Source organism: Sardina pilchardus, chromosome 13 (genome assembly GCF_963854185.1).
Source record: "Sardina pilchardus chromosome 13, fSarPil1.1, whole genome shotgun sequence".
NCBI classification, from domain to species: Eukaryota; Metazoa; Chordata; class Actinopteri; order Clupeiformes; family Clupeidae; genus Sardina; species Sardina pilchardus.
Genome location: NC_085006.1, coordinates 750229 through 776126, shown reverse-complemented (window position 1 = coordinate 776126; position 25898 = coordinate 750229). Strand labels below are relative to the sequence as shown.

At 40.7% G+C, this 25898-nt stretch overlaps 1 protein-coding gene and 1 long non-coding RNA gene across 2 annotated transcripts in view; both read right to left on the bottom strand.

Annotated features, from left to right (window-relative positions):
- Positions 1-25898, bottom strand: part of ercc2 (excision repair cross-complementation group 2) — a 121382-nt gene that overhangs the window by 56944 nt on the left and 38540 nt on the right. The window contains exons 10-11 of the mRNA XM_062552363.1: positions 18117-18250; positions 14061-14229 (exon numbers count right to left, since the gene is read on the bottom strand). Coding sequence (XP_062408347.1) covers positions 14061-14229; positions 18117-18250 — 303 coding nt within the window. The remainder of the gene's footprint in view (positions 1-14060; positions 14230-18116; positions 18251-25898) is intronic.
- LOC134099671 (uncharacterized) lies at positions 4834-6327 on the bottom strand. The gene is made up of 2 exons (XR_009941147.1): positions 6086-6327; positions 4834-5451 (listed from the first exon to the last, which is right to left on the bottom strand). It is a non-coding gene; the product is annotated as an uncharacterized LOC134099671 (long non-coding RNA).

Genomic DNA, 25898 nt, shown 5'->3' with positions numbered 1-25898 from the left:
TTTGCATTTCAGTTTAAAACGAACAACATAGAATCCACACAACACCTTTCAACTTTAAAACTTCAGAGAAAAAGTCCACCGGGACCGTTCGCTTCTACTGTATGTGTATGGAACGGTGTAGGCTAGTGACGCATTTCATATGGATGCACTTTTTGACATGACAGTTAGCCTACTCGTTTGCATCACTTGCTAGATGTAAAACTGCATTTCGTTACTGGTATTTCACTCGTGCAATGTCAGTAAAGTTGAATATACTCGAATCTAAAAACTCAGAAATATGAAAAAAAAAGAATCCATGGCATCTCTTCCTGACTGACCAGTGACCCTCATTGAAAAGTCAAACTGTATGGAATTGACAGTGGTGTTTTGTTTTTACAAAACATAACAATAATAAAAAAAGAACATGTCATGCTGATACCTTTTGCTCTTCTCGATTTTAGAAGTTTTACCGATGCTAAAGATTTTGTGGCTGGTGCTACAAATCTTAGAAGTTACATCTGGCCCTTTGAGGGCAACCATTGGGCTGATGTGGCCCTCGGTGAAAATGAGTTTGACACCCCTGCTCTAAAACCACTGAACCGTTTAACGTCATTCAAACACTCCTACACAGGTCTTGTAACAGAGATTTGTTAAATGTATTTTTCACATTTGTGAACTTTATACTTTGAGATATTTACGATAAAAGAGTTCAAAAATCCCATAGACTTAACGTTGAGACGCTTTGGCGGCAGAAATGGATTGTTACGTAGTGCTCATTAAGCTACAGCTGTAGCAAAGAATCCTTCATTAGCCATCTGCTCCGCTTTAACCCTCTCTGGCTGTAAACACTAGTGACTAGAAGAAGCAATCTAACGTTGATACCATGCCACGGAACGTTATCGTCTTCGTCTTGTCTCCTACAGTAGCCCACTCCTATCTTGCTTCGTGACAGTAACCGGTTAGCTCTAGGTGACGTTGGGACCATAGTTAGACAATCAAACCCTAACGTAAGCACTATTAGCTAACGACAATCAAATGTAACGTTAGCTTCTAGCCACGCCAGTCTTAACTCAGCGTCCAACCTGATAGACATGCCAGTTGTAGGCTACCATTTAGGTTTCAGCCTTATTCTCACAGTCATTTGTACAGTAGGCTACAAGCTACATTGTTATCATTCTCATCATTGCCATCATGTTTGTTGTTAGCAAGCTAGCTAAAGTTATATTTGCTATATCATTTCCTCAGCCTACCTGTTGCTGCATACATCATACGTTGGTGAACTTCAGTAGGCCTACTAAACAAAGTGTCAGTGCTTGCAACTCGTTTGAAGTTGGCAACTTTATTTCAGTCTATTATTTTAATAAATGAAGATTTATTTTCCAAAATACTATCCACAATTTTAATGCATTTTCATGAATCACTTTTTAATTGTGGGTTTCCAAGTAATTTCAGTGGAACTGTAATTGGGTTATTGTTATTCATCTATTCTTATTGTGTCATACAGGCCTATGTTGTCTTTTTAACTAATACAATGTTTTACACAGCAACCTTTTTACATTTACATGCAATGGTAATTCCTTCAATGGAATTACATTTTCTAGTTAGTGACTTATAATGACTAACAAATGGTTAGTATGCTACTAATACACATGTTAGTAAGCCGCTAATTAATGGTGAATATGAGTGTCTTAATATAAAGTGTTACCAACAATTTTAAGCGATTTTAACAGAGGTTGTCCTAGTCAATCAGAATAGTTTTTAGATGATCCATTACACACTCAAATTTCACATATGATGACTTAGGTCAAAGGACACCTTATACTGCTTCTTGGTAAGTGACTACATTTAATATAGTTAAGGCCTTAGGCCCTATTTTCATGATGCAAAACCTGGCAGAAAGCGTGTAATAATAACGACGCAAAGCTTATTCCTATCGTAGAGTTTTTCGCCATGCGCTTCTCTTTTATTGAGCAATGAACCAAGGGGTGTGGGAATTAATGACTTACGAGTCTGGCACATTAGCTAAAAATCGCTATCGTACATTAACTAAAACACATTGCACTACTGACCAAGGGAAACCTGCTCAGAAATCAGTGGCAAGTTGTTATATGTTATTTCAAGAGTGCATTATCAGTGATATGGGCGCTGTCTGAAGTTGCGCTGCTTGCTGTTAAAGGGAATGATCGATGACACTCTCATTAGTTTAAAGGATGTTTCACCCGAAACACACCCTTTACTGATTAAGAAACATAGGAATGCCTTCTTGTGCCATTCGTTATCCATTTGATAATGAAAACACTCCCAATGTGGACAGGACAGCTTACTAAATTTTAATAAATTTTAAATAAGTGACCATGAAGTGTCGTAATACAGCCCCTTATGTTGATTTAATGAGACCATTTTAGGGCTGGGCGATATGGCTAAAAAATAATATCTCGATATTTTTAGTCCATTTCACGATATACAATATATATCTCGATATTTAAAAATTTTTCAAAAGAACTTCATGAATTCTCACTTTTACCCAGTGATGTTTTAAATCATGTCAGTATGATGCAGCAGGCTAGGATAAATCGTATCAGTCCAAACCCTGGAAATTATATCCACATTCAAACATTCTTAGTGGTTTCTATTTTAAATTTGTATGTAAAAGCAGGGGTGAAGGTACTTTTGAATCTTGCCAGTAGCCTACTATGAATGTTTCTCAGTAGGAAACGTGTGCATGCAAACATTTCAACACACCCATGGTAGGCCTACATCAATTGGTTTATTTTAGCCTATTTGCAGAGCATGGCCTGTTATTTGGCTTTATCATTCTCTCTTCTTCTTTACATGCCTTCTTTGAAAGGCCCCTCCGCCTATACACTCTTAAGGATAAAATGTTAACTCCCTTCTCTTTTTGCATGGCTTCATGGCTTTAGTTGACTTTCCAAATAAATTAAGCTGCTTTTAATGTCTCTGATATGTCTCCATATGAATGATGATGGCTGTGTTCGAAATTTTGTGCTAAGTACTACATACTGCATACTGGTCAAGTATACACTGTGTACTGCACACTACGCCCCCCACCCCAGTACGCAGTAGCCGTCACCAGCAGCACAGCGTACTAAATCACTGTTTGAAATGGGTGGTAAGTACTAGTCGCATACTGATACTGACGTGAACCTAGCGAGCAGTATGCAGTGTGTGAAAAATTAGATTTTACCAGTATGCAAAAGTTCCCAGGATGTTGTACTAATGGTGGCAAAATCCTCAGTGTACCAATGATGCTCACTACTCAGATACTGCATCCCATAATGCATAGCGATTATTTCCAGTTTCAGAAAAAATCAACAACGCTGGCAGACAGCGAAAGGACAAGCCTATGGCAAACCGGAGGCGAAGAATACAAATGTGATTATTGTTTGGGTGTTTTGGTATGGAACGTTTCGTGGCTTCTGTTATTGTGGAAGTTTGAGTAGTCTAGGCTACTTGTTCATGTGCAAGTGAAATAGCCCAGCTTATCGAACTAGCTGGCGTTCAATGGAAATGAATAATATTAGAAAGCTGAGTCGTAAGCATCAAGCTTGTCTAGCTCTTGTTAACGTCGTTATTAACATTTACCAGTGTTCGCTTAATTATTAGTTATCGTTCTTGGTGTGAACGACCCTCTCCTTAGTGTTCTGTATAACTGTCAGAACTCTATTCATAAGTTTAGTCAGCACCGCAACAAAGCGTTTAGCCATACCAACTTTGTCAGCATTTTCGGTCGACTAGTCTGTGACCTTTACCATCGCTAGCGTATCTGATGCACCTGTGGAAAACAGCTGATGGATTAGTAAAATCAAGTGAGCAAGCTTACGGTGACGTTGGTCATTTTAACGCAATACCGCAATGCATTCTAGAGAGCTCAACGTAGATTTTAATCAATACCATGTTATAGTTAGGCTATGTGTTCTGTTCCGAGTAGGCTATTTAGAGGTAGACTTGAAGAAACTGTCTAAACTAATCAATTTAAAGTGAGCGCAATTACGTCTGATATTTTGGGGAATTCTTCACGTTTATCCCGTTAGTGACACATGCTCAGGCTATAATGATTTGTGTTCGTTGCTAAACGAAGCGAATCTAAATGTGGAGTAGGCCTACTGAGCATGTTCCTCCAGTCTAGTTGTGTCCAGATATAGGCATTTTATACAGTGATGCATCTACAGCCTAAAGCACGCACCGCCACCTACTTGCAAGAAAAACGTATTGGCAATTAGTCGAACTACCTCATTCATTTGTATAAGACTGCAGTGGGAAACGAGTTAAGCTGAAATGCATTAATCATTGCATTTCAATTCTAGCGTTCTTGGAAATTTAGAACATCACAAGTTTGCTTTTGTTTATGTAAAGCACGTTGCATTAAATGGGCTATAGCCTATAAATAAACTTGACATGGCAGGAGGATTGTTCTGTTTACTTATCAAATCAGCCAGCTTTTGGGCTACACTGGAGTCTGGACATCTGGAGAAAGCATAGCCTACCCATGAAGAATCTCTGTGTGATGTTTCATATATAATATGTTTATGGATAAATAAAATCACCTAAGCTTATTAGGATATAATGGAATTTAAATAACAGAAAAGAATACAATGAATTGATACAAAAGTTATAAGAGTTAGGCTAAGAGGATGCACAAGCTGTGAAATCAGGTAAGTGCAGTGTTATAAAATTATTGTTGTGCTGCCATCAGAGTGCCAACAATGTTCATAAAACATTTCTCTAGTGTTGATCAGTGGAGAGAGTAGCACTTCTGTGTGTCCTACCGTTTTGATATGTCTTAGGCTACCTCTCTGTGGTGAGAGCCAACAAACAAGCAAGGAGAAGAAGGTCTGCAATACTGATGGTCTTTAATCTCGTTCTTCAGCAGGAATTCAGAGTGATTAGACCAATATGCCTAGAGAAACTAACAATATTGTAGCCCACCGTTGTCTTTTCTTATGAAGGCGTATGCAACCATGGTTAATGGATCAAAAAGGTGTCATTATTGGCAAGACTTGGGTTTGCAACTAAGTGAAATGTGAAATTAAGTAAATGTAACTGTGCTACACTGACAATTGATAATCCCATAATGACCACTGTATGACAGTTACCTTACAAATGACAGTAAACATTGAACAAAATACTTTCAATTGATTAAAATGTCTGAACTTTAACATCAAGAAAAACAACAAGTGCACATTCTCTCAGAATGACCCCAGGGGACAATATTGCTAACTGAATGGCAACACTATTCTATCTATTGTCCGTCTCCTCTTTGGAGATGTGGATCTGAAGAACGACTTCTGTCAATGCCCTTGTGGACACACTTGAAGTGGACTGTGATGGAGGCTGGGGGAGAGACTGGAGGTTGTCATCATTCAGTATTGGTTATCCAGTGCCACCTCCTACAGGGTTGTTGCAGAAGCCTTCGATGTTCCCAAGACCACTGTGCATGACGTTGTGCCAGTCCTAGAGATAGAGGTTACATCTTTTACCATCTTAGACACTTTCTTATAAACACTCATTTAAAATCAAATATTAGTAAGGAGAAAATTATTTTCTGCCATTACCATTTTATTTTCCATCATTAGGCTATACCAGAGCCCTAGACATTCTCTGGTTATACCCAAATCCGGCTATGATATCACTTATCAAAGAGCAGTAGGCTTAAACTGGGAACTGTTTTGAACCAGGTGCTCATTTCTCAGTACATACCAAAGCAACTTAGCTATCAAAGATTTTCACATTACACTTTTGTAAATTAAACTTATTTTTTAAAAGTACGAATAGAGTTCATAAGGGCCGTTCACACCAAGAATGATAACCATAACGATAACTAGGCTATAAATAAACATTGCTCTCGTTAATGTGAATGACGACGTTACCTAGAGGCTAGAAAATCGTCATGCTATTTAGCGACTTAGCAAGCTAACAGGTTTCTACCATTCATTTCCATTGAGCGCCAGTTAGTTTACGTTAGCTTTGGTTAAGTTGGGCTATTTATTCACTTGCACATACACAAATACAGCTCTACAGTAATAAAACTTCCACAATAACAGAAGCCACGAAACATTCCATACCAAAACACCCAACTAATACTCACATTTGTGCTCTTCATCTCCGGTTTTTGCCATACTTGTCCCTTCGCTGTCCGCCATTGTTACTGAAATTTTCTGAAGCTGGAAACAATCGCTATGCATTATGGGATGCAGTATCCCATCAGTATAACATCCGGGAAACTTTTGTGTACTGGTAATATTACATTTTCCAAACACTGCATACTATTTGCTACTTCACGTCATTATCAGTATGTGACTAGTATTTAGCACGCAGTTCGAACACAGCCGATGTCTACTACATCTGATAGAACGGTGGTGCGTGATTCCTTAATTAGTCGTTCGGTTGTTCGTTGATAAATAAGAAGTTTGTGTTTTCGTTATGAGACACTCATAAACAGTAGCCTAATCTGCCTCAATGCGCAAATCTCATACATTTCATTTCAAAATCAATCGGGAGGACGCATAGACGAGCATAGCACAATAAATGCATGTGTGTAGAGTGAGATGTGTCATTTTGAAACAGTCAGACGTGCACTTAGATAGACAGTAGCGTAGTCCTTCTGCCTAATGCATGGGCATCGCTGTAACTTTAATTTGAAGATCCTTGCTGTTTTGGTTCGTTTTTTGTTTCGTAGGCTATAACCAAATCATAACTGCTTCCATCTATTAACCTAGCTCGTTGTTGAACAACATGCTACCGCTGCTTGTTTTGAACTGAAAGTTCACTTCTTCTCGTCTGCTACACTTAGACGTCACACCCTCATCTGAATAGATAGTTCAGGATTGGTTGGTGAGTGTTCACGTTGTTACTGAGAGGGAGGGGGAGAGGTTACGATGGATAGGGACACAGGTCTGCACAGAACGGCAGTGACAGTAAAAGGTTGCAGCTTGCAAAAATGACGAACATGGTGAAATACTCGATATTTGCGATATGACAAATGTATCTCACGTACTGTAAACTGCAATATATCGAGTATATTCGGTATATGGCCCAGCCCTAGACCATTTCCTAAACACAGCATGCACATGCACACACAATGACTATACAAGAACTATATACTGTACATACAGCATGGAAAAGAACTATACAGCATGCATACAGACACACAATAACTACACTGAACAAAATTATAAACACACCACTTTCACACAGAACTATACAGCATGCATACAGACACACAATAACTACACTGAACAAAATTATAAAACACACCACTTTCACACATTTCTCTCAAATATTGTTCACAACTCTGTCTAAATCTGTGTTAGTGAGCACTTTTTCTTTCCCAATATAATCCATCCACCTCACAGGTGTGGCATATCAAGATGTTGATTAGACAACATGATTATTGCACAGGTGTGCCGAAGGCTGGCTACAATGAAAGGGCACTCTAAAATGTACAGTTTCACTGTATTGTTTTCACTATAGCTTACAGTGATTTTGCCTTTTGACACCGACGTTCTTTTAGGCATGTAAATATCTCCTTTGCATAGAGTTGATCAGGTTGTTGATTGTGGCCTGTGGAATGTTGGTCCACTCCTCTTCAACTCCTCTTGCGAAGTTGCTGGACAATGGCAGGACCTGGAGCATGCTCTCGTATATGCCGATCCAGAGCATCCCAAACATGCTCAATGGGTGTGACATGATTGGTGAGTATGCTGGCCATGCAAAAACTGGGATGTTTTCAGGTCCCATGTATGAGTACAGATCCTTGCAACATGGGGCTGTGCATCATCATACTGAAACATGAGCTGATGGTGGTGGATGAGTGGCACAACAATGGGCCTCAGGATCTCGTCACGGTATCTCTGTCCACTCAAAATGGCATCAATAAAATGCACCTATGTCCGTTGTCCATAACACACGGCTGCCCATCCCATAAAACCACACATGCTGTCTGCCATCAGTCCTGTACAGTGAAAACCGGGATTCATCTGTGAAGAGAACACATCTCCAAAGTGCCAGGCGCCTTCGAATGTGAGCATTTGCCCACTCAAGTCAGTTACGATGACAAACTGCAGTCAGGTTGAGACCCCAATATGGACGACGAGCATGCAGATGAGCCTCCCTGACATGGCTTCTGACACTTTGTGCAGAAATTCTTTGGCTATGCAAACCGATTGTTGCAGCAGCTGTTCGAGTGGTGGGTCTCAGATGATCTTGGAGGCGAAGATGCTAGATGTAGAGGTCCTGGGCTGGTGTGGTTACACATGGTCTACTGTTGTGAGGCTGGTTGGATGTACAGTACTGCCACTTAGACCAACGAGGATATGTGGGAAAACTTCAGTTTCACTTTCACCCAGTTAAAACAGCATGTTTGGGTGATGTTGTTCCCGTTTGTTTAAAAATGTCTGTTTGCTCGTTGGGTTAACGACACACTTCCCCAGCGGTTCATTGCATATACAGTTTGAAGGAATTATTTTTAAAAACGAAGGAGGATGTTTTCCATAGCCTACCCTGCTACATATTTCTGTCTTAGATTTCGCAGATACTAGCTGCGTTTCCATTGACAATTAAATTGCGCAAATTAAGAGTTGCGAAAAGAAATGTGGTTAATGGAAACACACACATTTAGAAAAAACTCACGTTTGTCGATAAAAAGTTTTTGCGCTCCGGTGAGGTGGTATTTCGAGCGTATCGAAATTTGTATTTTTCGCAAAACTGCAATGGAAACACTTTTTTCGCATCTGACGAGTCACGTGATCCAACAATCGGATGTTAGGAGGAACGAAACCGACGAAGAAGACTGTCGACAGGAAGTGGCACAGGGAGAATAATGTAAAACATTTTTTTTTTTTTCATTAAAAGTGGCTCGTGTCATTCTAAAATGTTGAATCCACAGCTCCTCTGTGAACTCGCCGACAACACTTTCTCAAATACGCTGCATACGCAACCGCTCAACTAGTTTTGTTTACCCATAGCAACAACGTTGCTATGCTTTGCTGGTTTAACGTGATGAGAACGGTGCTGAAAGAAATCTAGATTCTAGATTCTAGTTCTAGAAACTAATCAACTGGGCTGATCTACGAAATATTCCACTGACATGGCTGTGACATGATTTAAGCATAGGCCTACAACAAACTCCTGTGAAATATGTCATTTTTAATTTTATGTTTCTGCCCCACCAAAACGTAGGCCTCCTCCGCTGATGGCTTATAGCCTAATGACTGATAATCAGCGTTAGTGCCGTGGTGGCAATTTTAATGCATTTAGTGTAAATCTGGGTTATGTTGATAACCGCCATGTCTCCTAATGACTTACAGCACGCGAGAATACACGAGATTTTAATTTAGTTAGCCGAATGTAATGGAAACACCGCAATTGCGAAAATTGTGATTTTCGACATTAAGACAATATCGACAAAGTTTTTGCGCATATTTGTAATGGAAACGCAGCTACTGACAGCCAATAACTTGTTCTGTTTGGTTTAGTCTATCCAATGAGTGCAGAGCTATCCCCCCCGCGCTGTATCGGTTGAATCACGCCCCATAATCGCAGCTGAATGGAGCAGTTTCAGACTCATATTCTGATAAGAATTGAGTATGACGTCGTCAGGCTACCAACTTTTATAATAGGCCCAAATATTAGAATATTTAAATAGACAAGATGTTTGCAGTGCGTCGGAAAATGGGACATTTTATTTTTAATTGTTTCCAGGCTGATCAAAACCTTTCAGGAATTATTTATGCAAAAGTTAAACGTTCGTAGCCTAATTCATTCTCCCTCCTTCGCTTTCAGTTTGAAATGAAACAGCATAAGAGAGCATAAACCATAGTTTCTCCTGTAGGCCTATCTTATTTTACAAATTTGACAACAGCCAGCTTAGGCCTACATTTCAAATAAACATATAGCCTAATGTAGGCTAGGCAAGAGGTTTGTGGTGCGTTGGAAAATGGGACGTTTTATTTTTTAATTGTTTCCCGCATTTAGAATCAAGAATAACATCCGTGAACCATTTTGTTTTATTGCCAGCATAAAAACAAGCGGCCTATCCACACATTTGAAATAAAATGTATGAATTGACCCAAAAACGAGAACACAAGTTGCGCTTCGGACAAAGGCTTATGCGTTTAGTGGAAACTGGCCTCGTGACCTCATGAAACCATTAGTGACAGCAAAACAAACCTAAACGAAACAGCCAGATGCCTCTTCATAAAATAGGCTAACAGAAGACACCTTCATAAACAATAACACGTTTTGTCGTGAGACTAGGCTATTAAAAGCAGAAAAGATGTTCAGCTTGCTTCTGGATTTAATTCAATTTTGGATTGTTTGGCTAGTGGTAAATGCCGACATTCCTAACCCTGCTCACAAGTGCCACCTGGTGGTTGTTTGGGTCATTGCAGCTTCACTTGGGAAAAATAAATCAAATACACGTGATTCACGTGTGAGGTCTCGTGAGAATCTCACGTGAAAGCGGCCAATTTCAAGCAAAAGTTGCGAAAGAAATGTATACTTTCACCCGAGCAGCCTCAGGTGCACTACTCGGCCTATAATTTTTTTCAGTTGCACTAGAGAGGGTTAAAGCGGGTCTTAGGTTGCACTCTTAAAAAGTTTGGCCGCATGTGGTCACACTCTGGAGCCCTGAACTTCGTCATCAACATGCATACCGCAATATAACTGAAAATTCTATCGCAGGCCAGTTTTATATCGTTTATATCGCATAACGTTTATACCGCTCATTACTAACCGTGACTCTAAACCGTGATACAAACCGAACTGTAGATTTTGTGAACCGTGCCACCCCTACAAGGAGGTTATGTTTTCATCGGAATCTGTCTGTCAGCAAGATGACTCAAAAAGTAATGGATGGATTTCTATGAAATCGAAGGTCAGGGAAGGTCAGAAATGACCCAAGGAGGAAACGATTACATTTTGGGAGTGATTGGTATCACCATCGGGATTCCGGAGGCATTCTAAAATAAGTCAAACTCGTCTTATATTAAGTCAAATGATTTTACGAGAAAGTGCTAGGTAAGTCTCTTTATACTGAAAACAATACCAACTAGAAAAGCACTCAGAGAACGCAGACTTCCGCCTGTAGCTCTTCCTAGGTTGTCATACTGTACATTTGAACCTAAACTATTCAGATCGCCACCACGTGGCCATACCATGCCATTACACCACTAAGCGAAAAACATAAACAGCTCCGGAATCCCGACGGTGTTCCGGATCACTCCCAAAATCCAATAATTTCTTCCTTGGGTCATTTAATCGAAATCCATCCATTGCTTTTTGAGTTATCTTGCTAACAGACTAACAGACAGACAGACAGACAGACAGACAGACATACAAACAAACAAACCCCGGTGAAAACATAACCTCCTTGGCGGAGGTAACTAGATTTTTTGATGATACAAAATGAATAACACTTGGTCAGATTTTATTAGATAAGCAGTTTTTGCATAACCTGACTCTCGCCAGATCCTTGTAGTTCGCTGGGCTTCACACAAGGATCTAAAAAAATCCTTGCATGTGATTTGATAAACCACTTGTCCGTTATCTTGAATGACATGCTAGGCTACTTCAAGCTCTTGTCAAACCCGGTCGGAAGAAGAGTGAAAACATCCTTGCCACCAATAAATGCCTTCAAAACCATTCTCTGTTCATCTTTTAAAGAATGAATACTCGATATAGGGCTGGGCGATATAACGAATATACTCGATATATCGCAGTTTACAGTACGTGAGATACATTTTTGTCATATCGCAAATATTGAGTATTTAACCATTTTCGTCATTTTTGCAAGCGGCAACCTTTTACTGTCTATGGCGGCAACACTGCCGTTCTGTGTCCCTATCCATCGTAACCTCTCCTAACATTGTGAACACTCACCAACCAATCGCGAACTATCTATTCAGATGAGAGTGTGACGTCTAGGTGTAGCAGACGAGAAGAAGTGAACTTTTAGTTCAAAACAAGCAGCGGTAGCATGTCTAGGCCAGTGTTGTTCAACAACGAGCTAGGTTAATAGATGAAAGCAGTTCTGATTTGGTTATGGTCTATGAAACAAAAAATGAACCGAAACAGCAAGGGATCTTCAAATTAAAGTTACAGCGATGCCCATGCATTAGGCAGAAGGACTAGCCTACTGTCTATCTAAGTGCACGTCTGACTGTTTCAAAACGACAGCGCAAATGCGCACATCTCACTCTACACACATGCATTTATTATGCTACGCTCGCCTATGCGTCCTCCCGATTGATTTTTAAATTAAATGTATGAGATTTGCGCATTGAGGCAGATTAGGCTACATGGGTGCATCTAACTGTCTCATAACGAAAACGCAAACTTCTTATTTATCAACGAACAACCGACTAATTAAGGCTCAGCACAAGGCTCAGTGCTACGTCACATCTATGAAATCCCCTCCGGCGATCAGTGTTGGGAAAGTTCACTTTCTACATGAACTAGTTCAGTTCATCGTTCACAAATTTTAAAATGAACTAGTTCAGTTCATAGTTCATAATTCCAAATTATGAACGACGTTCACAGCTCAAAAAAATGAACTAGTTCAGTTCATTTTTTCAATATGTTGCGACCTATACTCAAAATTGCTGCCACAGCCAGCAAATATTTCATTAGTTTAACATGAAATAGCCATTTTAGACAGGTTTTACGCACATTCTGCTTGCCGCATTTCTGACGGTAGCGGAAATTCAGACATGAAGCATGCGAAATGTATACGGTCTCCGTTTGTTCACATCTAAAGTAGAATTTCCATTTCCAATTGGGCTTTGGTTCGCTGGGCAGAAATGCGGCCGCGCTCAGAAGAGTGTAGTTTTTACACCGGGAGGAGGATACCTTGCTGCATTAGCTGCAGCGTGAGAGATGGAACTGTTCACTGACATAGGGCGCTTTATAAAGCTTACACGTAATACTTCACTTGATCATCAAGTGCAATCTTTTTTGCGATTGTAGGCTATGCATAGGCCTATAGCAGCTGTGGCGGCAACATTACAAAAACATAGGTCGACAGCAGGAAACATTCTGGTAGTACACGGAAATACGAATTCAGACATAGAATCTGGCATAGACAAAGAAGCGCACGCAATGGTTGGGCAACAGTTTAGTGCTATTAACGGTGTGTTGTTTTGCATGAACCTAACGAAATTAAAAAAGAGTGAACGTGACGTTCACAGACACCAGAATGAACGCGTTCACAGTGTCGTTCATCAGGCAGAAATACAGTTTGTTCAGTTCACGTTCACCAAAATTATGAACGAGTTCATGAACTTTCGTTCAATGAACGCGTTCAGGCACAACACTGCCGGCGATCCCGATTGGTTCATTATTTTTTGCTCCCTTGAAGGAGTTTGCATTGCCCTCGAGCCCAGACCCTTGTGTGGAGCTCAGCGAAGCACCTCTGGTGGAGCATGGCGGAACTACAAGGGTCTGGCGAGAGTCAGGCTAGTTTTTGCAGTGTATACACCATATTGTGATTTTTCTCTTCATTTTTATCCTACTTACAGCCTATTTGCTTGTTTAAATTGTACAAAATGGTTTTAGACCATGGTCAATTGTGAAACTGCACTATAAATTACAATAGAATTGAATGTTCATATAAGCCCTACAAACCACAGCATGTAGCCTAGGCTGTGTTACTAGCAAAGCTAGCTAATTACTTTGCTGGTTGTGCGTTTGCTAATATGAGCTTTTATTTCTAATACCAGCATGGCTGAGTATTGGTGTTCCAGGACAGCTCTGTGATTGATTTCTGATAAACAAAAAATAGTGTCTCTCAACTGGTAATCCTGGTTTGAAGTGCACAACACAACAAAGATCACACGTATTATACATGCACACAAATATTGTGTTGATAACAATATATTTGATTACATCTCATGTAATTTCAGTAAAGGGATGCAAACTTATGCGCCAGCATGTATTGTACAGCTTTATTGCGCTACCCATCCTTGTAATAGTAACCTTGAGTACACTGCATTCCCACTGAGCTTCTACTCCATTTTCATCCTCCACTATCTCTGTATGTAATAAACACAAAGAAAGCTACTGACCTCATGGGTTTACGATCAATGCACACCTTCTCAAAGATGTCTTTGAGAAACTGAGGAGCACTTTCCTGTACCACATGATGAGTACGTAATCTGGCCTTCAAATACTCAAGGAAACGCTTCAAGAAACCTATAAAGTGCTCTGCAGTGCGGATGCTGCCAGGAACAGCCTCTGTTGAAAATGAAGAGGTAAAACAAGAGAATAAAGTTATGAGCTACAACAATAAGGGAAAAAAAATCCGCACAAATTTTTGTGCTGGCATGTGAGTGAGAGTGCATTTCTGTGTATGTGTGAATGTAAAAAGTCTGCACACTATGCACATGCCCATGTCCAGAAGTAGTGATCATAGGGTACACACATTAATTAAAATGTTAACAGCACCCCCCGAAGGTATAATTATTTATATATTTGTTAAAATGTTATAATCCTTGTTAACACTATAAGCGCCGTGCCGTTCTGACCCACTTATACCTAGAAGCGCCACGCCCCGGTCATCTGACCGCTTTGACGTCCTACTCAGGGTTCGTACACCTTTTTCATGGCCAAATTCAAGCACTTTTTAAGGACTTTCAAGACGAGTTTTCCAGTACCGAAATCGAGCGTGAACAAATCCAAAGCCCTGTTGTTTGAGGTCACTCTAGGACAAAGATCCAGAAAATGTGATACAACCTCCTAAGCCGAATACAGAACCAGCAGCTATCATTAGGTTAACTGAAAGGGGCATTGAAAATGAGTGTGCCCCATTATATTAGTGTTTGCTGCTGCTCTATTTGGTCTATGTCATGTCAAGTTTCCTTGTTCTTTTTCTTAGGCCATCCTTAAAAATATTTTTGTTTGCAGTTTTTTTGCCCAAAAAAAAAAAAAAATTGGGTCGGTAGGTAGGCAAATATTTTTTTTTTCAAGATTCAAGGTAAAAAAAAAAAGTACATTTTTGGTCAAGGCGATTTTGTTGGTATGAATTTAAAAACATTTGCATGTTATATATATATATATGTACATACACACACACACACACACACGACACACACTATATTGCCAAAAGTATTGGGTCACCGGCCTTGACCCCCATATGAACTTCAGTCACATCCTATTCTTAATCCATAGGGTTTAATATGACGTTGGTCCAGTCTTTGCAGCTATAACAGCTTCAACTCTTCTAGGAAGGCTTTCCACAAGGTATATGCATGACTGTGTACCCGTGCACCAAGCAAGGTCCATACAGACATGGATGACAGAGTTTGGTGTGGAAGAACTTGACTGGCCTGCACCTGACCTCAACCCAATAGAACACCGTTGGGATGAATTAAAGGGGACTGAGAGCCAGTCTCCTCGTCCAACATCAGTGTGTGACTTCACAAATGCGCTTCTGAAAGAATGGTCAAAAATGCCCATAAACACTCCTAAACCTTGGAAAGCCTTCCCAGAAGAGTCGAAGCTCTTATAGCTGCAAAAGGTGGACCAATGTCATATTAAGCCCTATGGATTAAGAATAGGATGTGACTGAAGTTCATATGGGGGTCAAGGCAGGTGACCCAATACTTTTGGCAATATAGTAATATTTCTGAACGTGACTTAACAAAAATCAGCATACTTTATAGAAGGCATGGTCTAAAACTCTTTATATCCGGATTATTCCAGAAGTCAATGGGAGAAATGGGAGAAATTACTTCCGGGCAAGCAGCTCTCTCGGAGGAGGGGCGGGACTGTCTAGCTTTATTTAGGAAAAGTCGTGAACGTAGGGTCCTGGAATTTAATCGAGTGAAAAGATTTTTTTTTTTTTTTTTTTTTAATCACTGCGGTCAAAAGACCGCAGCCCGGCAGTTCTAGGTATATCTAGGTCAAACCAACACGGCGCTTCAACTAATACGTCTCAGCGGTCAAATGACCGGCACTTGGCGCTTTTAGTGTTAATGTCAAAATATTACATTAATGAGTCCCTCTGTGTGCTTGTAGCTACTTGGTGGGAAATGGCTTGGTAGGGCAGCGAAGAGCAGTGAAAGGTAGGGAATTCTGGGAATTGTTTCATCCACATGAGCCAAAAATACATTTTTGGCTTTTTTCTTCCATCTCAGGGTAAAATGAGGGAATGATGTACGACCATTCAAAAATATGACTGGGTCATATATTTGCTATTTATTTGCAAATGTGTATACTGTATTTAATTTTAGACATAGCCATATTCTACTGCCCTTCATTATATTCTTACTGTTCTGTTTTTATTCCTTTTATGTTTTATAATATATATAAAATCAAGACCTACAGAATAACGAATAAAGAAATAATAAAGAATAAATGGTGATGGTGAAAGGCAATGATGACTTGGGCAATCACTGAAACTACACATTTTGCCTTATTCACACGGCGGCCATTGTAGACCAAAACATTGTAGACCGTTAACGGGACTATGGGCTAGATCAGGGATGGGCAACTTTCATGACTAAGAGGGCCACATGTTTTTATCATCACCATCAGAGGGCCAAATGTGGCCGCACACTTCCGCACATCTGATGCTGCAAAATAATTCTGAATAAGAACGAAATATGTCAATTTTCATGCTCAAATGCATTTTTTTACATAGACTCCCTAACAACAAATACAAATATTTTACAGCCAGTGATAAGTATTATTTTCAGTGCAAAGGGCTCACATAAATCACCATTCAATGATGGCACAGAATTGAAAAACAATGGCCCATCAAGAAGTGCAACAAGCCTTTCAATGCATTTATGCTGCCCACTCCATTTTTAAGAATTTATAGACATTCCCTAACGTCCATAATGAGAGTAGGCCTACAGATGTAACATGTAACATCCATCACATCTGTACTCTCATCCAACGCCAAAAAGTAAGCTACAGTAGGCTTACTTGCAGTCATGCATGATTTGTCTCAGCTCCCCCCCTCGACATTATCAGAATGTCAATTATGCGCGTCACCGTGCGTCGGGACAAATATACCGTTTCGAAGTTTTTACCTCCACTACGCACCCAAACAATTTCGCCATCTGATATAGCTTCTTTGCTTTGGCAAAAGACGGATTCCTGTGTAGTTCTGGCAATTAGTCGCTATTGTTAGTGTAGGCTAGCCTACTTTTGATTTGAGGTCGGCTACGACAGCGGCCGAGAAGCTCCTTCTGATAACTTTTCGCAAGGTGTTGTAGTGTAGTGGCGACTGAAGTTTAAATCTTTCATGGCTGATATAGTTTCTAGCAAAACTTGACATGGGTTTGCCTTACCATTCTATGAACAGACACTGCTTCCGATTTTGACTGAAAGGTAGCCTACGGTTTTCTAAATGAGTTTTCTACTTTTCTTCTATGTGTGCACTGTTTTTCCTCAGCGATTGTAAAGGTCCGAGGGCCCGAGATGGTTTGCATAGGAGGCGCTATCTATCGGCGAACAGTAGGCTAGGCTATAATTACAATGACGGTGCGGTAAAACAAACAAACAAAAAAAAAAACCACGCATTTTTAATCACAGTAAAAATGATCATCCGCGGGCCGCACTGAGTGAGGAGGCGGGCCGCATGTGGCCCGCGGGCCGCCAGTTGCCCATCCCTGGGCTAGATAAATCAGAGGATTGTTGTGTTCCATGCATTGGCCAGTAAGTGGCGAGAATACGTAGGCTAGATAAATCAGAGGATTGTTGTGTTCCATGCATTGGCCAGTGAGTGGCGAGAAAACGTATGATATAGTCAGTGTACCGTAATTTCCCGACTATTAGCCGCGGCTTATACATTGATTTTGAAGAATTTCTTCAGCTATGAGGTTAATACAGCGGGGCAGTTAATATGATGTTAATATGGTTTTGTTTCTTGTAACTTCCATAAATCACTGTCCTGCGGCTTATACACAATGCGGCTTATTTGCGGGAAATTACTGTACTCCATAACCTCCTGTTGGTTTATAATGGCTGCTGTGTGAATAAGGTAAATGAAGAGGGTTAATATCTCACTATTACACGCTCAAGCTTTACAAGTTTGTGCCAAAACTTAAGGCTCGTGGGTCAGGCGCATAATGTACTGTATAATGCTGATGATGACATTGTAAGGCTGGACAAACCTTGAAGAATCTCATCTGGAAGCACTGGGTTAGACAGGAAGATGTCCGTTTCTCTAGCAACGCTAGCCTCCTTCAGCCCTTCCAGCAGCTGCCTATACTCCTGTTTGAGTTTTGCTGCGTCTGTTTCCTTGATCCTAAAGTCCAAAAACAGTAGCTTTTAGAAGTGAAAAAAAAAAATGTGGATATCCAGTTCAATATTCCTAATGTCTCAAAGTGTGCAATAGAGACATGGCAGGTGGAGCACAATGAACAGGAGAAAATGTCTTCATTAATGGCTTTATCTTTTGACAAAAAAATATATACACATAAGTTCGATTTACATACATTTTGTTTGTATTTTAAAACAAAAGTTTTCTAGTCTGACCACTTCAAGTGTGCTGCATCTATGCACTTATTCAAGCACTCAGATATACAGTCAAAATTCAAAGGTCTGATCTCAGCCAACAGAGCCTTTTATAGGCTTACATATTACAAATTACACATTAGACATCTTTATGCTACATTTTTATGTTAGGTTGATGGGTCTCAGTCATTCATTATAATTATGTGGCTTGGACATTTCAAGCAAATCCATCTGTATTTGCTAAAGAGGCTCTTAACCTGTAGCACCCACAGTTGCAGATATGCAACACACTTTTATTAGGGGTAGGGCCAAAAAAGCCAAATGGCTTCCCAATTTTTTTTGTATATGTTATTATCTGTGTATCCCATAGTTGCGAATACGCAACGAAAGTGTTTCTATCTGTCACATGATGTTGTAACTACAGATTTCAAAATGGCTTCCTTTATGTCAAACATGTGCTCACCCTCTCTCGCCATTTGAGACACCCAAAGAACATACTTCAAGGTAATAAAGTAAAAGTGAATATATCTAGTAGGGCTGTCAAAATAACTGATTAATTTAGATTAATTAATTTGAGATAAAATAACTGATTAAAAAAAATAACGCAGATTAATCGATGACCTTTCTAGTCAGTAACCATTAGACCGTAAAATGGGAGACGAGAATTTGCTGCCTGGATCATTGATTGGAACATTTACTTTAAAAAAAAAACAACCAGACGGTGTTAAAAAGAAAGTGTTGATTAAAACAAAGTCCTCTGCAATGTCTGCAGTACAGAATTTGCATATCACCGGAGTTCATCAACTCTACATTACTGCAAAGAAATATTGTTGACAATGCGATTTTACGATTACATTTTATATGTGATTAATTTAGATTAATTCATCACAGAGTATGTAATTAATTAGATTTAAAAATGTAATCGATTGACAGCCCTAATATCTAGTTAAAACAACATCTCTAGACATCATCCATTATAGTTGTTTTAATTTTACCAAAACAACATTTTTGTTGGAACGTTGTTTTGAATAGTGTTGCAAAGATGCAACTCTGGCCTTTCATGTATACAGTTGCAACAAAAATGTGTTGCAAAGATGCAACTCTGGCCTCTCATGTATACAGTTATGTAGATAGTGCATGCTGTACATGCTGCATAAAATATTCTGTACATTTTATTGAAGTACTAGCAGTTCCTAGTGAGCTTTCACTATACTTTTTTGCCAAAAGATCTGCTGAAAATGACTTGATTTTGTGAATGAACCCAAACCCGGAAAGGCCACAGTTGCAAATATCGTACAGTTACAGTTACTCCCACCCCCAAAAGATGCAACATAATCCAAAATATTTTTTTTAAATTATTATTTCTATGTTTGGGTGCTACAGGGTTAAGACAAAAGTGTAGTCATTTGGTGGTCAGTTGGAGATCAACTACCTCCCTTGGCAACTATGCTACCCTTGTATCACTATCCAAACCAAGTACCTGGTTTAACATCAACAAATCCACACCTCAGTCCTGTTGATGGGAGTTGGGGTGTGCGTGCTAGCTTTAGATTTACTGAAGTCCACAATGATCTCTTTGGTCTTCTTGATGTAGAGAGCCAGGTTGTTTTCAGTGCACCACCAACCAAATGTTAGATGCTGGACCTCCTCCCTGTAGGCTTGGCTCGCTGTTGCTGATGAGACCAATCACCATAGTGCCATCTGCAAACTTGCCAATGGTGTTAAAGCCATGTACAGGTGTGCAGTCAAAGGGGAAGAGGGAGTAAAGAAGAGGGCTCGGCACATATTCCTGTGGTACACCGGTGTTCAGGGTGATGGTTGAGGTGGTGTGGTTATTTAACCTAACAGATTGAGGTCTGTTGGTTTGGAAGCCCACAATCCAGTTACAGAAGGAGGTATTCATGCCCATTTCACCGAGTTTGGTGATCAGTTTGTAGGGGATGATTGTGTTGAATGCAGAACTGAAGTCAATGAACAGCATTCACATAGGTGTTGCTACTGTCAAGGTGGGACAGGGCAGAGTGAAGTGCTGCAGAGATAGCTCCTGCTCTGACAGGCTGTTCTGACGGGTCCAGTGAGGGTGGTAAGCAGGTCTTGAGGTGGGCCAGGTCCAGCCTCATCACTTCATGATGATGGGGGTGAATGCAACAAGATAGAAGTCATTAAGGCTCATTGCAGTGGAGTGTTTTGGCACTGGCACAATGGAGGTGCTTCTAAAGCACGCAGGGAGAGCTGCCTGGGCTAGCTGAGGGTCAGAGTTGTTCTTGAAGTGATCCTCAACCCTTAGTTTGTGATTGTGCTCGGCGTTTTTGATGCCCCTTCTCAATGATCAATGATGAGCTATAAATGCCATCTAAGGTCTAAGAGACAACGTCCATACAATATAGTTTTCAGCTCTATCTCTTGTTTTCAAAGATTTCTCTGGATTCTCTGAATAATTTAATATTAACTCATTCACTGCCATTAACGTCTTTAAACATCAATTTACACACTTACGTTAACTGCCATTGACGTCCATAGACACAGTGGATCTAGTTTACACGCGGTACAGTGAATAAATATGCTTACTTTTTACATCAAGGATAAAAAACACGTGAACGGTATGATCCATTGGATATTGCTATCCACGATATTCCGCAGCCAACAATGGGGGTCGCCATGACACCGAAACGGTTTTCTATTTCCGGCGAAGCTGCATTGTATCTGTTTTAACGTGACGGTTTACGGTGCTTAACATATCATAACGCATATAAAAGTAAACTTTTCCATTTTATATCGGTTATATATGATGTAGTATATACATGCCGAGGGCAGAATTGACAACATTTCGAAAGAAATCTAAGTTGAGGCATAATCTAGTTCGCTACGGAGAACGCACATGTTAACAGAATGAACTGAAGTTGAAAACCGTATCGTAACCATCGCAACGATACATATTTCCAGGTTAAGGAATAAGGTGGATATAGACTAACAACAACTTTGCTAGTGCTACCGTCCTGTTCAGAGTCTATAGGGTCATTCCACGTAAAATCAACCAGAGCGCACGCACTTGCGTCTGGGTCATTCCGTGTCAAATCACCCAGTGCCGGAAAGTGACTCTCTCCGAAAAAATCTGAAATAAATCACAGGTGTTTGTAGACTAGACCTATGCACAAATCTGAAATAGTATACCTGGATCACTAATGGTTGAAAAACTACAGCCCTTTGAAGCTTCAAGTCATTTTAAGCATGGTGGTGAACAATCCTTTTTGGTCAACTTGCAACGTTATTGGTTCTTTTGGTATTTCACACACATCAGTGAAACTATGTGAATGGAAGCACATTTTCCTGTTGAATTAAGAAATCTAATCAGATGAGACGTGTCTTGTGTAATTTCCCTTCTGCAAAGTTCTGAAAATGGCTATAAATTCATTATGTGAAAAGACATCATCACTTTTGAAGGCTTCTCATTCGAAAGGTATGTGCCACAAATTTCATCAGGTTTTTTTCTCACTCATATATGGACTATAAGGTCATGTCCATGCATCAACTTTGGTTGTAATCGTTGTCATATTGTCAGAGCATTTTGTTTTAATTGGGCTTGATTTTCAAAAAGCCCATTTTCGTCCTATCATTTCACCATGTGGACAGTTAACAGGATTTTTTTTAAATTTTACCATATCACATTCTGTATGTGAGGATCATCTGTCCAAAATTTGGGCTTGTTGCTGAGTTTCTTTATTGGATATATGATTTTTGGAAAATATTCTCTATAAATCCACTGAACTTGCATTGGATCTGCAGTACCACTTTGCACCACATGGGGTGCTCTTTTAATACAATGGAAGTCAATGGAAGAGTAAGAGATTCACTTGTTTGCTGCACATATCCAATCTAAACACACATTTTATGGTTCATAGTTGAATTGCTCCAAGTAATGATTGCAACATGAACAACATACTACTCATAAATAAATCTTATTTAGCTAAATAAACTGATCAAGCAAAATATACACACATAAGACTGACTGATCATACATGCAGCAAGAGGATTTAGCTTGCCATCTTTGTAACAGTTTTCTACATTACCATAGAAGTTGGAAAATGAAAGTCATGAACATATTCAAGAAAAAAGGGGTTTCAAGAATTCAGTGCATTGTCAGATGCAGAAAAAGCATCAGATGCAGTTCAGAGCAGGTATTTCACTTGATGAAGATGACCATGCATGTTTCCATCACATAAACGTATTCATCAAAAGGTATGAGGGCTCAAAACGCTATTGCCTGGATCCAAGACGCATTCATGAAAAGGAGATAACTCATCAAGTATCTTTTTAAAATACCTGATCTCAACTGAAACAATACTTTTTCTGCATCCGGCAATGCACTGAATTTTTAGAACACCCCCCCCCCCCCCCCCCCCCTTTTAATGTTCCTTCATGACATTCATTTTCCCACTTCTTTCCCAGATAACATGGAGGCAAACCACTGATCCACCTTGATGCTCATTGTCTCTCACAGAGGACTGCATACCAAGCATATAGGCCCCTTCTCAACCTCTCTCCTCAACTCTGGAGGAAGGTCCTCCAGGCTCATTCCCACTGATCTAACTAACACTGGATATGCTATCCTATTATTGCCGCCCCATCATTCTTTATCTGTATCAGTGGGAACTGCCAAAGATGGCAATTATGCTATATCCTCTTGCTGCATGTATGATGACCAGTCAGTCTTATGTGTGTATAATTTGCTTGATCCGCTTATTTTCTCTAAATAAGATTTATTTATGAGTAGTATGTTGTTCATGTTGCAATAATTACTTGGAGCAATTCAACTATGAACCATAAAATGTGTGTTTAGATTGGATATGTGCAGCAAACAAGTGAATCTCTTACTCTTCCATTGACTTCCATTGTATTAAAAGAGCACCCCATGTGGTGCAAAGTGGTACTGCAGATCCAATGCAAGTTCAGTGGATTTATAGAGAATATTTTCCAAAAATCATATCTCCAATAAAGAAACTCAGCAACAAGCCCAAATTTTGGACAGATGATCCTCAAATACAGAATGTGATATGGTAAAATTTAAAAAAAATCCTGTTAACTGTCCACATGGTGAAATGATAGGACGAAAATGGGCTTTTTGAAAATCAAGCCCAATTAAAACAAAATGCTCTGACAATATGACAACGATTACAACCAAAGTTGATGCATGGACATGACCTTATAGTCCATATATGAGTGGGAAAAAAACCTGATGAAATTTGTGGCACATACCTTTCGAATGAGAAGCCTTCAAAAGTGATGATGTCTTTTCACATAATGAATTTATAGCCATTTTCAGAGCTTTGCAGAGGGGAAATTTGCGCCGTTTGCGCCGAAATTTGCGCCGTTTCGGTCATAGGCCTTCCCCGGGTGGGCTTGCGCATCATGTCTGGGCTGCGCGCCTGGGTGGTGTGGCTGGGTGCTCTGGGCCGGTCGGGGTCCGTTCGCGGGTGGCGTTGCTCGTCCGCGGGGGGCCTCCCGTCGCCGTCTGTAGATGGGGGGGGGGGTGGGGTTCGTGTCGGCTCCATTCGCCAGTGGCTCTGCGTGGGCGTATATTGGCGGTCTGGCTGGGGCATGCAGTCTGATCAGATGTGCACGGCTGTGCATTTAGTGGGATGGGGGGGACGGGGGAGGTGGGAATGCTGGGAGTGGATGGCGGAGGGGAGGGCTGTTGCGGCATTGTATTTGGATTGGGCTCGCGGTCCGGGCCTTCTTGGGGTGGTGTTTCTAGAGTGGAAGTCCAATGGTTTTAACGATTTTAATTACATTACACCAATGTCCAATGATTTTAACGTTTTTAATTACACTACATCGCCTCCCTACGCCTCCCGACCCTGTCAACAGGATGACAGGATGACACGTCCAAAGACATGAAGCATTCTGGACTTTTGCTCTGGGGGCGCTGCTTCCGGGGGGCCTGGGCGGCGGGGCGGATCAGACTGTGTGTCCTGGTCGGGCCGTGGTGTGTGTTCGCGTGGTGTTGTGGTTGGGGTGGGGCTGGCGCGGGCCCCGTTCTCTCTGCTCGCGGATGGTGGTGGGGGGTGTCTGCGGATGGGTGGCGCCGCCTGTGGGCGGACTCTGGCTGGCCATGCTCAGCCATGCTGCTCCGACGCGCGGTTCAGAGGTGGTGTGTGGGTTCGCCTGGGGGGGGGGGCATTGGGGGGGGCATTGTGGGTGGGTGGATGTTGCGTGCGTGGTGGGTGGGTGGATGTTTGCATGCGTGGTGGACGATGTGCGGGATGCCTCTTCGGGTTTAACTGGGTAACCTATTCCTACGCACCTGTCCCCACAAAAGAGGTGTGTAAAAGCGTTTTGTAAACCCTCTATAGTATAACCATTTATATCACCATTGATATACTTATTAATACTTAATATGACTTACAGTAATACTAACACACTCTATTTCTCTTCCCTTTCCCCTATACCTCACCTGTGAGGTAAACCATCACCAGCCATCAACCATCTCTGTGCCTGTCCCTCATCACACCTGAAGTCACATCCCTCTGACTGCCCTACCATCGCCATTGCCTTCGCCATCCCTATGACTGCCCTAACATCGCCTGCTGTGGTTCCCTGCCCGAATCTTTGGCCCTCGGATCCCAGCGACCCATCACCTTCAGAAATAACTAATGGATTACTAATGGACAATTTATTCCCTACACTGGACTATTTGAACTTTCATTGTCATTGTAACTTTCAAACTACAAATGACTGTACTGTAACTGACCCAAGGCAGATGGGTTGGGCCCTTGAGTCGTGGGTCTGTCTGAGGTTTCTTCCTATATGTATCTCCAATTCTAGGGAGTTTTTCCTTGCCCCTGTTACTCATGGGCTCTCTTTGAATGTCTAACACTCTGTAAAGCGCCTTGAGACATGTGTAATGTATTGGCGCTCTATAAGCGACATTAAATTGAAAAATTGAAATTACACAAGACACGTCTCATCTGATTAGATTTCTTAATTCAACAGGAAAATGTGCTTCCATTCACATAGTTTCACTGATGTGTGTGAAATACCAAAAGAACCAATAACGTTGCAAGTTGACCAAAAAGGATTGTTCACCACAATGCTTAAAATGACTTGAAGCTTCAAAGGGCTGTAGTTTTTCAACCATTAGTGATCCAGACATACTATTTAAGATTTATGCATAGGTTTAGTCTACAAACACCTGTGATTTATTTCAGATTTTTTTGGAGAGGGTCACTTTCCAAATGAGCTGAAATTGGGTGATTTGACACGGAATGACCCGTCTGAAAAAAATACCATGCATGCCTATTTTACCCAGGAGACACTCTGTAAAATGTTTTTGTGCTAAGATCAATACTTTTCAAGTAACAGCCAGTTTTACGGGGGGAGGGGGGTGTCAAATTTGTTCTGCCTCTATTTTTTGTCAAAGTTCACAAGCTCATTGCTGAAGA